This window comes from Herpailurus yagouaroundi, unplaced genomic scaffold (assembly GCF_014898765.1).
Source record: "Herpailurus yagouaroundi ecotype Mexico unplaced genomic scaffold, PumYag 140, whole genome shotgun sequence".
Taxonomy (NCBI): domain Eukaryota; kingdom Metazoa; phylum Chordata; class Mammalia; order Carnivora; family Felidae; genus Herpailurus; species Herpailurus yagouaroundi.
Window position 1 is genome coordinate 8,970,257 of NW_024412395.1, and position 12,558 is coordinate 8,982,814.

The window sequence follows — 12,558 nt, forward strand, 5'->3', positions numbered from 1 at the left end:
ACGCGCAGACACGCACACTGTTGGCAGCCCCAGGGCTGGGTTGAATAGCTCTGTGTGGTTCTAAGAAGAGCCCCCTTGTGCTCGTGGCACATGGGAACTGTCCCTTGTCTGTCTTGTTTGTTGGTTTATGTCTTGGTTACCGTTGTTATCTCTAACATCGAGGGTAGGTTTATTAAAGATTTATTGAGTAATTAATTATATGGGTTATTGAGGTTGTGAATTGAGAGGATCATGGGAACGACAGTCTGGTCATTAGAGAAAAATTACCCTCTTACTCGTTTCCTTGAATGAGTTCCTAAGACTACTAAGATTTACCCCCACGGAGATAAAGACCCTGGGCTTTTGACAAGTTCTAAAGAGGTAGGACGCAAAGCAGTGATGTAATCCAAAGGAGATGAGACCAGAGTTGTTTTCGTGCACAAATCAGACCAAGAAAGATTACAAAGGTGAAAAGGCTTGACAAGAAGGGATGTTGAAAGATTAAAGAGAGAAAAATAGATGAGTAAATTAGGGAAAAATGCATTTTAAGCACTACCTAGGATCTTCTTAGGAAAATTTGGAAAGCACTTTGTTTTTCAGGGTATTTTTAACTTTTTTTTCTTTTGTACAAGGCATTCTGTGAAATTAATGCAAGGAGCAATCGCCTGGTTCTGTAATAATGTACACTGATTTTTTTTTTTTTTTGCACTTGTACATCTTATATTAACATATTATTTGAGGTGGTATAAAAACAAATGACAGTGATAGGCCCTTTTGGTAATGTTGCCACAAGGCTGCGGTTCCTGATTTGAGGGGAACTTTTGTATCCTGTTTCTTCTGTGTCTTGTGTATTTACTTTCTGATCGCCATTGATGCTTGATTACTTTTACTTGCTTAGGTTTTCAGGCACTGTTGATTCCAACTCGATGTTCCATTTTTTGAAGCCCATTAATTAGAAGGAATTTGCCAGTTCTAAAAAGTAGCATGGGAAGGAAAAAAAAGCTTTTATTTTCACTAACATGAAAATAACCAAATTACATGTTTTTTTCTTTACAATCTTTAGGCGCTGTTTTGAATTTTTAGATTTACTTTTACAAGAATGGCAGACACATTCACTGGAACGGTAAGCATTTCTTTGGCTGTTTTTTTCCCCTCTGAATTGAATCTTGAGATTTAATGTCTCAACAAGTGGTCCAACCTGCTTTTTTGTAGGAATCAAAGGAATCTAAGCATTTGTTTGCATGGCTACATTTGTTATTTCTACTGATGCGAGGCACTTAATATTGGCAGAAACTTTTAGTGAATTTCATTGATTACAATATTGTGTGCCTAGAGATGTGGACCAGTGTGCACTATACCAACTACAAAGCCACAATTAACTTTTTTTTTTAAATTATTTTTTAATTCCTGTGTAGGTAACATACTGTTACATTAGTTTCAGGTGTACAACATAGTGATTCAGTGATTCTATACGTTATTCAGTGCTCATCATGATAAGTGTCCTCTTAATCCCCTTCATCTATTTCCCCCAATCTCCCCATCTACCTCCCCTCTGACAACCATCAGTTTGTTCTCTCTAGTTAAAGAGTCTGTTTTTTAGGGGTGCCTGGGTGGCTCAGTCGGTTAGGCATCTGACTCTTGGTTTCGGTTCAGGTCATGATCTCATGGTTTCATGAGTTCGAGCCCCACATCCAGCTGGCAGTGCACAGCCTGCTTGGGATTCTCTCTTTCTCTCTCTCTCTCTCTCTCTCTCTCTCTCTCTCTCTCTCTCTCTCGTTCTCACTCTCTCTCCCTTCTCTCTCTGCCCTTCCCCCACTCGTGTTGTCTCTGTTGCTCTCAAAAATAAATAAACTTAAAAAATTTTTTTAAAAAGAGTCTGTTTTTTAGTTTGTCTCTTCTTTGTTTTGTTTCTTAAATTTCACATCTGAGTGAAATCATATGGTATTTGTCTTTCTGTGACTGACTTAATTTCACTTCTGTGACTAGATCTAGATAGTCACATCTAGATCTAGATCCGTCCACGTTGTCACATATGGCAAAATCTCATTCTTTATGGCTGAGTAATAATATTCCATTGTATATCTTTTATTATCATGACTGGATGTTATACTTTGTCAAATGCTTTTTTCTGGATCCATTGAAATGATCATATGGCTTTTTATCCTTTCTCTTGTCGATGTGATGTATCACATTCATTGATTTGTGAATATTGAACCACCCTTGCATCCTAGGAATCCTACTTGCTGGTGGTGAATGATTTTTTTAATATATTGAATTAAGTTTGCTGATATTTTGTTGAGGATTTTTTTCATCTGTGTTCGTCAGAGTATTGGCCTGTAGTTCTCTTTTTTTGTAGTCTTTATTTGGTTTTGATATCAGGGTAACGCTGGCTTCATACAATGAGTTTGGAAGCTTTCCTTCCTCTTCTGTTTTTTAGAATAGTTTGAGAAGAATGGGTATTAACTCTAATTTAAATGTTTTGTAGAATCCACCTATGAAGCTGTGTGGTTTCTGGACTTTGGTTTCTTGGGAGTTTTTGGTTTACTGATTCAGTTTCATTGCTGATAATCAGTGTATTCAAATTTTCTATTTCTTCTTGCTTTAGTTTTGGGGAGTTATATATTTCTAGGAATATATCTGTTTTTTCTAGGTTGCCCAATTTGTTGGCATGTAATTTTTCATAATATTCTCCTAATCTTTTGTATTTCTGTGGTGTCAGTTATTATTTTTCTTCTTTTGTTTCTGGTTTTGTTTATTTGGGTCCTCTTTTTCTTTTGATGAGGCAAGCTAAAGGTTGATCAGTTTTGTTGATCTTTTCAGAGTACTAGCTCCTGGTTTCAGTGATCTGTTGTTTTTTTAGTTTTTATTTTGTTTCTTTCTGCTCTAATCTTTATTATGTCCATCCTTCAACTAGTTCTGGATTTTGTTTGCTTTTCTAGTTCCTTTAGGTGTAAGGTTAGGTTGATTATTTTAGATTTTTCTTGCTTCTTGAGGTAGACCTGCATTGGTATAAACTTCCCTCTTAGAATAGCTTTTACTGCATCCTAAAGATTTTGAACTGTGGTGTTTTCATTTTAACTTGTCTCCATGCATTTTTTAATTTCCTCTTTGATTTCTTGGTTGACCCATTCATTGTGTAGGAGCATATTCTTTAACTTCCATGTATTTGTACTCTTTCCTGGGTCTTCTTGTGGTTGATTTCTGGTTTCATAGAAACCAGGTTGGAAAAGATGTATTGTATAACCTGGATCTTTTACAACTTGTCAAGACTTGTTTTGTGGCCTAATGTGTGATATACTCTGGAGAATGTTCTGTGTGCACTTGAAGAGAATGTGTATTCTGCTGTTTTAGGATGGAATGTTCTGAATATATATGTTAGATCCATCTGATCCAATGAGCCATTTAAAGCCACTGTTTCCTTACTGATTTTCTGTTTGGATGGTCTATCCATTGATATAAATGGGTTGTTAAAGTCCTTTACAATTGTATTACTATTGATTACTTCCCTTACGTTTCTTATTTCCTGCTTTATATATTGGGTATTTTTTTTTTTTTAACATTTATTTATTTTTGAGACAGTGAGAGACAGAGCATGAACGGGGGAGGGTCAGAGAGAGGGAGACACAGAATCTGAAACAGGCTCCAGGCTCCGAGCCGTCAGCACAGAGCCCGACGCGGGGCTTGAACTCACTGACCATGAGATCATGACCTGAGCCGAAGTCGGCCGCCCAACCGACTGAGCCACCCAGGCGCCCCTGTATTGGGTATTTTGTTGATACCCATGTTTCGTGCATAAATATTTGTAATTGTTATATCTTTTTGTTGGATTGATCCCTTTGTGATATATGCTGTTTTAAAATCTATTTTGTCCATTATAAATATTGCTATTCCAGCTTTCTTTTCACTTCCATTTGTGGGATAGGTACTTTTCCATCCCTTCACTTTTCTGTGTATATGTGTCTTTAGATCTGAAATGAGTCTCTTGTAGGCAGCGTATAGATGGGTCTTGCTTTTTTATCTGTTCTGTCACCCTGTGTCTTTTGATTAGAGCGGTTAGTCCATTTGCATTCAAAGTAATTATTGATAGGTATGTATTTATTGCCATTTTGTTACTTATTTTAGTGTTGTTTATGTACTGATTCTCTGTTCCTTTTTTTTGTTGCTCTCTTCTCACAGTTTGCTGCTTTTCTTTAGTAATACACTTGGCTTCCTTTATCTTTATTGTTTGTGTATGTATTACTAGTTTTTGATTTGTGGTTACCATTAGGTTTGTAGATAACATTTTATGCATACAGCAGTCTAGAGTTGCTGATTGCTTAAGTTTTTAAGTCTCTACTCCTCTCTCTCCACGCTTTAGGTATGTGGTGTTATACGTTATATCCTTTAATTTTGTGAATCGTTTGATGGATTTTTATAGATGCAATTAATTTTACTGCTTTTGTGCTTCCTACTTTTCTTGCTCCTGCTTATGGTCTTTCCATTCAAAGAGTTCACTGGTTTAGGGGTTATGCATTTCTTTAACTTTTGTTTGTCTGGGAAATCTTTACGCAGCAAGGCTATCATTAAGAAGAGAAAAGAAGAGAGAGAGTATTCTTGGCCGAAGAATTTTTTCTGTCAGCACTTTGAATATATCATGCCACTCCCTTTTGGCTTGCCAAGTTTCTGCTGAAAAATCAACAGATAGCCTTAAGGAGTCTCCCTTGTATGTAACTGTTTTCTTTTATCTTGCTACTTCTAAAATACACTCTTTATCACTTCTTTTTGACTTTTTAATTACTGTGTCTTGATGTGAACCCCCTTATGTTGTTTTATTGGGGGCTCTTGATACCTCCTGTATCTAGATTTCTGTTTTCTTCCCCAGATTTGGGCAATTTTCAGCTATTATTTCTTCAAATAAATTTTCTAACCCCTTTTCTCTCTTTTCTCCTCTGGGATTCCCTATAATGCAGATGTTACTATGCTTGATGGTGCCCTAAGTCTTCTCATTTTTTTTCTCTCTCCTTTTCAGCTTGATTGCTTCCCATTATTCTGTCCCCAGTTGCTGATTCATTCTTCTGCTCCGTCTATTCTACTATTTATTCCCTGTGGTGTATTTTTTAATTCAGTTTTTTGAGCTCTTCATCTCTGATGGGTTCTTTTTAATGTTTTCTCTCTCTTTGTTAACGGTCTCACTGACTTCCTCCACTCTTTTCTCAAGTCCAGTGAGTATCTTTATGACCATTACTTTTTAAATTCTCTGTTAGGCAGATTACTTACCTCCATTGTGCTTACGTCTCTTGCTGTGATTTTGTCTTATTCTTACACTGGGGACGTAGTCCTTTCTCTCCTCATTTTGTCCAACTCTGTGTCTGTTTCTTTGTGTTAGGGAAGTCAGCTGCATCTTCTGCTTTTGAAGGTAGTGGCCTTATGAGGAAGAGGTCCCGTAGTGCCCTGCAGTGCCGTGTGCCCAGTTCACCAGAGCCTGGCACTTCAAGGGTGTCTCCATGTGTGTTGTGTGTGCCCTGCTCTTGGGGCTGAGCCGCTTTTCCTTTCAGTCCAGTCGTCTGCATTGGCTCTCTGCCTGTTGTGGGCAGCATTTGATTGCTGTGTTGTTAATGGGCCGGTCCAGGGCCACCTGGGCTTGAGTCACGTCGGACTGGGCATTTGCCAGAGAGGTGGTGGTACCGAGCTGCCGGGCACTTTCCTTGTGTCCTCCCATGAGAAGCTTTCATTAGCGGGTTCATTAGACCAGCTGACTCCAGCCCACTGCTGGGGCCGCAGTCTGGCTGGGTGTGTGCTTATCTTCCTTCTTCCGCTCCTTCCCCAGGACAGGAGTCACGTTGCAGAGGTGCTGATCCCTGTCGGGGCTGCTTTCCTCCTGCCTGACTTATGGTACAAGTTTTGCATAAGTTTGCTGTGGAGAGAGACCTGGAACCAAAGGCTTGGCTGGACAGGGTGTGTCCACAGGAGAAGGCAGACATGCTGTGAGCAAGCTGGGTGGAACGTGTTGGCGCTGAGCTGGTTTCCCCAAGTGTTGGTGTGTCTAGGCAGGGGACCCGCTAGCTCCTTTGTGCCTAAGGATTCCTGCCCCCCAGCACATGCTTAGAGATTAGTAAAGAAACGTCCCTCTTGTATACCCCAGGCATTTTTCAAAGTGTTGCTTCTGTGCTGTATCTCTGAGGGGCTGCTGTACTCTTTAAGGGTGGTGCCTCAGTGTCCTGTTTACCTCCTGCTGATGTTTAAAGTTTCAGGTGGTAAGCCCCATGATTGTAAGAACTCAAGAAATTGTGCTTCTCTGGTTTTCATGTGGGTTCTTGTGCCTGGGGTGCTTGGTGTCAGGGTTTGGTCCTCTCCCTTGCGCGTGTCTTGAGTGTCTCTCCCTTTTGGGGAAAGCCGGTGAGCTTGTTTAGCTCCTACCACATCTGTGCCCTTCCTGCCCTCTTCAGGGTGGCCTCCTCTCTACACGTAGCTGTGGAGAGTCTGTCTGCCAATCTACAGGTGGTTTTCTGGGTTATTTCCACAGATGTGGGTGTTACCTAGTTACATCTGTGGGAGGAGGGGATCTTGGGGTCCTCTACTCTGCCATCTTCCCGAGAAGTCAGCCACAATTAACTCCTTATTGGCTCTCAGCCAGCTGCCTGACATTCGTGTCAGTTCCAACCAAGTAAATGTTCCAAGCTGCTCTTTGTAGGCCAAGTGTAACTCTTAGGTCCTTAAAGGAGTTCCACTCATCTGAAGGTTTTCTTTTTGATCCCCCTGTATCAGACACTTAGCAGTTTTCTCTTTATTCAGGTTGATGTGTGGTAAGTTTCACATCATGAAGATAAAAGGTAGGATTATGGCAGAATTCTTAAGAAGCAGGTCTCTTAATTTTAAGATTCATTCTTTCCCATTTTTAGTTCCTTTGAATTTCAGGTGCCTGTTACTCTTTCTGCGTTACACTTGGAGAGAATAGATGATGAGGTTTTGCCACCCATGTTTTCTTGTTACTTAGTTTGTCAAGAAGCTTACAGCATACTAATCATTTTACCAGTGGAATTTTAATGAAGTGAGTACTTACGGGAGCCCCATTCTGTACTGCAGGGGTCAGAGAGGAAACAAAGCCATCCCTCCCAGAGGTAAAATTTCATCTGCAAAGTTCTTGAGTCTAGAGGGTAGTCACACATTGTTTCAGTACTTTCTTGTTCTTAAATCTCTTGATAGGCAGTGATAGTTCTAGAATTGAGAGGTGGAAATCGGAATGAGGAATCTGATGTGAGGACCTGTGAGTAGAACAGTCACGTGTGAAGAACTCCGATCTGGCCTTGTGTGTTTGTTCATTCCCCTCCTTGCTTAGTACCCACCACTTAGCAGACACTCGCCAAATACTTACTGAATGAACGAGGCATGAGGCAGATTGGTAACTACTCTTTGTTCTAGGAGACTAATTCATTCCAGCCTTTTTTTCTTTTCTTAAAAAGCTGTTAGACATTCAAAGAGATACTTTACTAATATCTTCTCTGCTAGGGCAGAATGTAACTAAAGAAAATACCTATTTATAACATTGTTGCATGATTTTATAAAATTATTTCATTTTATACCGTGGAACTTGAAGAAAACATTGTGTTTATAGAAATGTGATGTGGGTAGCCTCCTCATATTAAGGTTATTATTACCTCATGATTTCTGTAGAAACTAGTTCTGACCGTGGAAAAGTAGAGTCTTACTGGTTGGGTTCATAAAAGATGGAGCTAAATAAGTGTGGTGTGAAAAAAGTCAGCCATTGTTTAACAAACTCGCCCACAGAGTAGGTAGATAGGGGCAGCTGGTGGAGGGTGGAGGTGGGGGGACCGGGACAGAGGTAGGGGTTAGAGCTGCCGAGAAGGGAGTGCTTGGATTTTCTACTCTGCGTGATAGTTGGCTAACTGGGCACAAAGCCACGATGCCATTTTGTAATTTTCACACCTGATTTCATCTGCATAAAACCACATGTTAATGATGATCACTGCTTTCTCTCCTATTTCTATGACATGTGTCCTATATGTGTCCTATTTCTAGACACATATCAGTATTAGCCGAAACAATAAAGAAGGGAATACACGATGCCGATTCCGAAGCAAGGATAGAAGCCAGAAAGTAAGTGTTTGTTGTATACCATTTGTTTTTAATTCACTATTTTTATGTTTCAGATGTGTTGTTTAGATTGCCTTATTTTTTAAAAAATTTTTATGTATTTTTGAGAGAGAGACAGACACAGCACAAGCTGAGGGGTGGTGTGGTGCAGAGAGAGAGAGGGAGACACAGAATCCGAAGCAGGCTCCAGGCTCTGAGCTGTCGGCACCGAGCCTGACGTGGGGCTCCAACCTGTGAACTTTGGGATCATGACCTGAACCAAAGTCACCCAGGAGCCCCTAGATTGCCTTGTTAAAAATTCGTCAAATGGGGCGCCTGGGTTGCTCAGTTGTTTAAGAGTCTGACTCTTAATTTTGGCTCAGGTCATAATCTCACAGTTTGTGAGATCGAGCCCCACGTCAGACTCTGCACTGACATCCCGGAGCCTACTTAGGATCCTCTCCCTTCTTCTCTCTCTGTCTCTCCTCTGCTAGTGCTCTCCCTCTCAAAATAAATAAATAAAAACTTAAAAAAACATTTGTTAAGTTACATGAATAATGTTTTGTTATTCATGACTGTTAAATATGACCCCAAAAGCCTTTTCACAATATTTCTCTATTTTTCTGCTTAGAAGGTTGCTCGGTGCCCAGACCTAAGAGACTGAGTGATATTATTTGAGTATAAACAGGACTGAGGCACACAATAAAATGCTCCTTTTTAAATTTATGAGAAATTATTACATGAATTTGCAAAGCACTTGTTTGCATGCTCAGACTTACTCATTAGGCTCTGTTAAAAGCCAGGTCATAATCCCCAGGGACCTTTTGATTTCCCTTGAAAAATTATGGGCCCTGGGACTCTTCACCTGAGAGGGCATCTTTGCAGGTGTCAGGTGGCTGCTCTGGAAGTGTGAGCGTGGTGAGGGGCAGGCGGGTGATGGGACGCAGTGGGGACGCACACTCACCATCCCACGATCGAGGCAGTTTTGCCATTAGGGCTGGTAACGCTCCCGTCCTGTGGCTGTGGCCGTGCATTCTGTGCTCCCCTGGGCAGAATCGTGTCCTTGTGACCCATGGGTCAGATGCTGAGACTTCCTCTGTCTCGGGCAGTGTGTAGGTGAGTGCTGTGAATTTTGCACCCGTGGCGTTTTCTCTGTGCCTTCACAGTGCCCGGCTCTTCTCCTTGACACAGGCAGTCTGTTATTCCTCACCTGGAACGTTACTGTTCTATTTAGCTGCACTCGTACATCCTCCTCAAGTCTGTGTTGCTCCGTGACTGCTCCCTCAGTCACGTTCCATCCTCCTGGTTTCTGAGGTCTTCGGAGGACCTCCTTGAATCACTGAAGCGCTTACCATAATCTCAGCTTGGGTAGTTCTTGCCAAAATAAGGGCCCCCGTTAATAGTTGCTCACAACTATTAGGAATGGATTCGTTAGTCACCCGCTTCAGCGGCTTTTATCCTGGCATGTATATTCCCTCCCTGGTTTTTTCTGCTTCTTCAGTCACACTGCAATACAGATTTCAAGTAGCTGCGGGTATCTCTGCGCCTCTCTGTTGTACATCATCTAAGGCAACTGTAAACACCTCCAGTCGATGAGTGTCGAGCAGCGTGTGGAAAAGCTGCCACTGATGAGTGCCCTCCATGTTCTGGGTCTAGTTCTGGGTGTTTAAGCTCCATCTTCTCTAAGGTTCAGCCCTTTAGTTTGCATTTTGTAAATGAGACTCGATTCAGAGAAGTCAGGTAACGTGTCCAGTGTCAGAAGAGCCAGTAAGTTGTGCGGGCAGGATCCATACCCGGCCCCCTTTGTTCACTCTCCCTTCCTGGTCCTGTGTCGCTCCTGGTAGCAGCGCCCCGAGGATTCTAGTCCTTGACCGCGTCACATGGTGGGCTGCAGAGCTGGGCGCAAGCCCCACGTGATCCTGACCGTGCGGCACGCTGCGTGTCTTCCCTAGGTGCTACTGGGGTTTCCACAGTCACTTCAGCAGAGAAGCAGAGCATTTGTACCACACCTTGGAGTCCTCCTACCAGAAAGCCCTGCAGTCCCACCTGAAGAACTCGGACAGCATCGTGTCTCTGCCGCAGTCCGACCGCTCATCCTCAAGCTCTCAAGAGAGTCTAAAGTAAGCACTTCATCCATGCTTCTCGTTAGTGTGAGCTTTTAGGTTTAAAGGTTTGCTACATGAGAACACAAATGCCAGCTGTGTTTTTACATATACGTGCCTGTGCTAATCTCCCCTTACTTCAGACAGGTTCTGCTACGTAAGATACCAGGGGAATGGTAAGGAGTAGGGCGCCTCGGTCTCTGCCATAGCCGTGTTTAGTGAAATTTATATGGCAGTCCCAGAATACGGTTTTGGAGTCGAATAACTGAATTCTTGAAAGGGTCTTCTAAGAGAATGTGATTGTTAACTTGGAGACAAGTCTGGAAAGGGAGGGCGTTCGGCACCTGGGAGTGAATGTATTACCATCCTCGCGCTGTGTTTCTAACTTCTGTCTCTAGCCACGACTTCTCTCTGTATGTCTGGAAGATAGTCTGGTCTATAATGCTAAAGCTTTGTTCAAAATTGGGGATTGATAAGATTGTGGTCCCAGTTACCTGAGAAATCCTGAAAAGTCTGCAATGATTCCTTCATCCTCCTAGTCTCCTGTTGTAGACTGTACTTGTGTGAATGCAGATGGAGTGCTCATTGGATAATAATAAATGCGTGTATACTTTTCAGTCGGCCACTCTCTGCCAAAAGAAGTCCTACCGGGAGCACCACCTCTAGAGGTAAGACTGACGGCCGTGGAGAAGGTGGTCTTGGGGAGGCCTGTTTCTGTGCGGCTCCCAGAGGCTGCTTGGTTGCTGGAAGCCGGTGACCTGCTTGCAGGTGCCCCTCAGGTTTGCAGAGGGCACTCTCGCAGCGCTCCTGCTGGACTGAGTAGAGCCCCGCTGTCCCAGGGGCTGAGGGCTGTGAGGAGCCCACGCTGAGGATGCCGTGGGCAGGTGGAAGTGGAGCCCTGTGGACCTTTCCTCTCCCACCTCCCTCCAGCATGTGGATCCCTCCCCAAATAGTGCTGCTGCTTTGCTCTGGTCACTTGACAGGAGACTAGGGACAACGTGTGAAGCTTTGAGCAACAGCAGCGGGATAGCGGCTGTTCGAGGTGGGAGAGTGGAATGTTCCCCGGGAGCGGGAGGGTGTCTGAGAGTGCACGCCTAGGCCACAGCGTGCAGGAACTGTCCACGTGTGGGCGCTTCTTCATGGTCTCACTTCTCACATTACCCAGAGATAGGGTCCATTTCTTTGGGGTTTATAGTCGATCACAAGAAAATAAGTGTAATGGGTGTGTGTGCTTGTGGTTCTTCAGCGGTGGCTGAATTCTGTCTTCGGGGACCAGGAGAAACTGTGGTCAGTGTGCACGCACTCCAGCCTTCCTTAAAATTTGATAGGAAAAGCCAAACAAGTTGTGACGATGTATGTTTACGGTTCTCATGTGGTCCTTACTGATGTTTCCTCCTTCCCCACTCAAGCTTCTACGGTCAGCACCAAATCCGTGTCAACGACCGGGTCCCTCCAGCGGTCTCGAAGCGATATTGACGTGAACGCAGCAGCCAGTGCCAAGTCCAAGGTCTCATCGGCCTCGGGTGCTACGCCTTTCAGCTCTGCAGCGGCCTTGCCTCCGGGGTCCTACGCATCCTTAGGTAACCAGACCCCCACCACCTTTCCCCCGGTTTGAGATGTTTGAGATGACATTTAGCCCTGCTCAGATTTGCTTAGCAAATTACAAAACACCGTCATTGAGGAAATTCTCACTGTTGCAGGCCTGATTTTTAAGTATAAGTAGCTCTGTGCATTTCCTGCTGGTTACCAGCCACCCTTTGTTGAGTGTTCCCTTTCTCTGGACGAGTAAGTAGCTAGGTGCTCACGTGGTGCGTCACGCAGAGCCACCCCTCAGCTTCACTTTCCCCTTCGTGGCAGCCCAGCCAGCGCCTTGTCACCTCCCACATTGCCTCATGACGTGGGTGGGGCAGAGCCAAAACGGTTTCCTGAGGGATTTGCTGAAGACAGTCACTGTGATTCGGTATTTCCCGGTTCGGGAATCTGACCGGAGTGGCCGAGGTGCAGGATTGGGGGGCGAGAGCGAGGGGCATCTCTAGAGAAATGTGGTGGACTTACTGGCCAGCATAACCATATTCCTCAGAAGAGTGCCAGGAGGAGACTGTACCTACTCTTAACAATAGCCCAAAGGACTTTTTGAAACATTATTAAATTTATATCTGGCAGAATGGTAGGTCAGTTTCTCAGTGTTTTCAGCAAATGAACACCTGTGTGTAGGGCTGATAGTTGACTTCATCTTATTTTTGTTAGAGCAAAGTCGTTCAAGCCAGAACCTGGGGACTCTGGTGGAGACTGAACACGTACAATTAAAATTTCATGAAACATTGAGACTGAATTGGTTCACAAACCAATTCCAAAGTCTGTTCCAAAACTGACGTTCTCAAGGTGTTCCGAGCACGGAGTCACAGGC

General features: G+C 43.4%; 1 protein-coding gene across 26 annotated transcripts in view; it reads left to right on the forward strand.

The window, feature by feature from the left end:
• The window catches only part of CLASP1 (cytoplasmic linker associated protein 1), a 277,455-nt gene that overhangs the window by 162,525 nt on the left and 102,372 nt on the right, over positions 1–12,558 (forward strand). For all 26 annotated transcript variants that reach the window (XM_040474788.1, XM_040474793.1, XM_040474790.1 and 23 more), the window contains exons 15-19: positions 1,043–1,102; positions 7,996–8,073; positions 10,002–10,169; positions 10,770–10,819; positions 11,561–11,731. In XM_040474788.1, the coding sequence (XP_040330722.1) occupies positions 1,043–1,102; positions 7,996–8,073; positions 10,002–10,169; positions 10,770–10,819; positions 11,561–11,731 (527 nt within the window). The remainder of the gene's footprint in view (positions 1–1,042; positions 1,103–7,995; positions 8,074–10,001; positions 10,170–10,769; positions 10,820–11,560; positions 11,732–12,558) is intronic.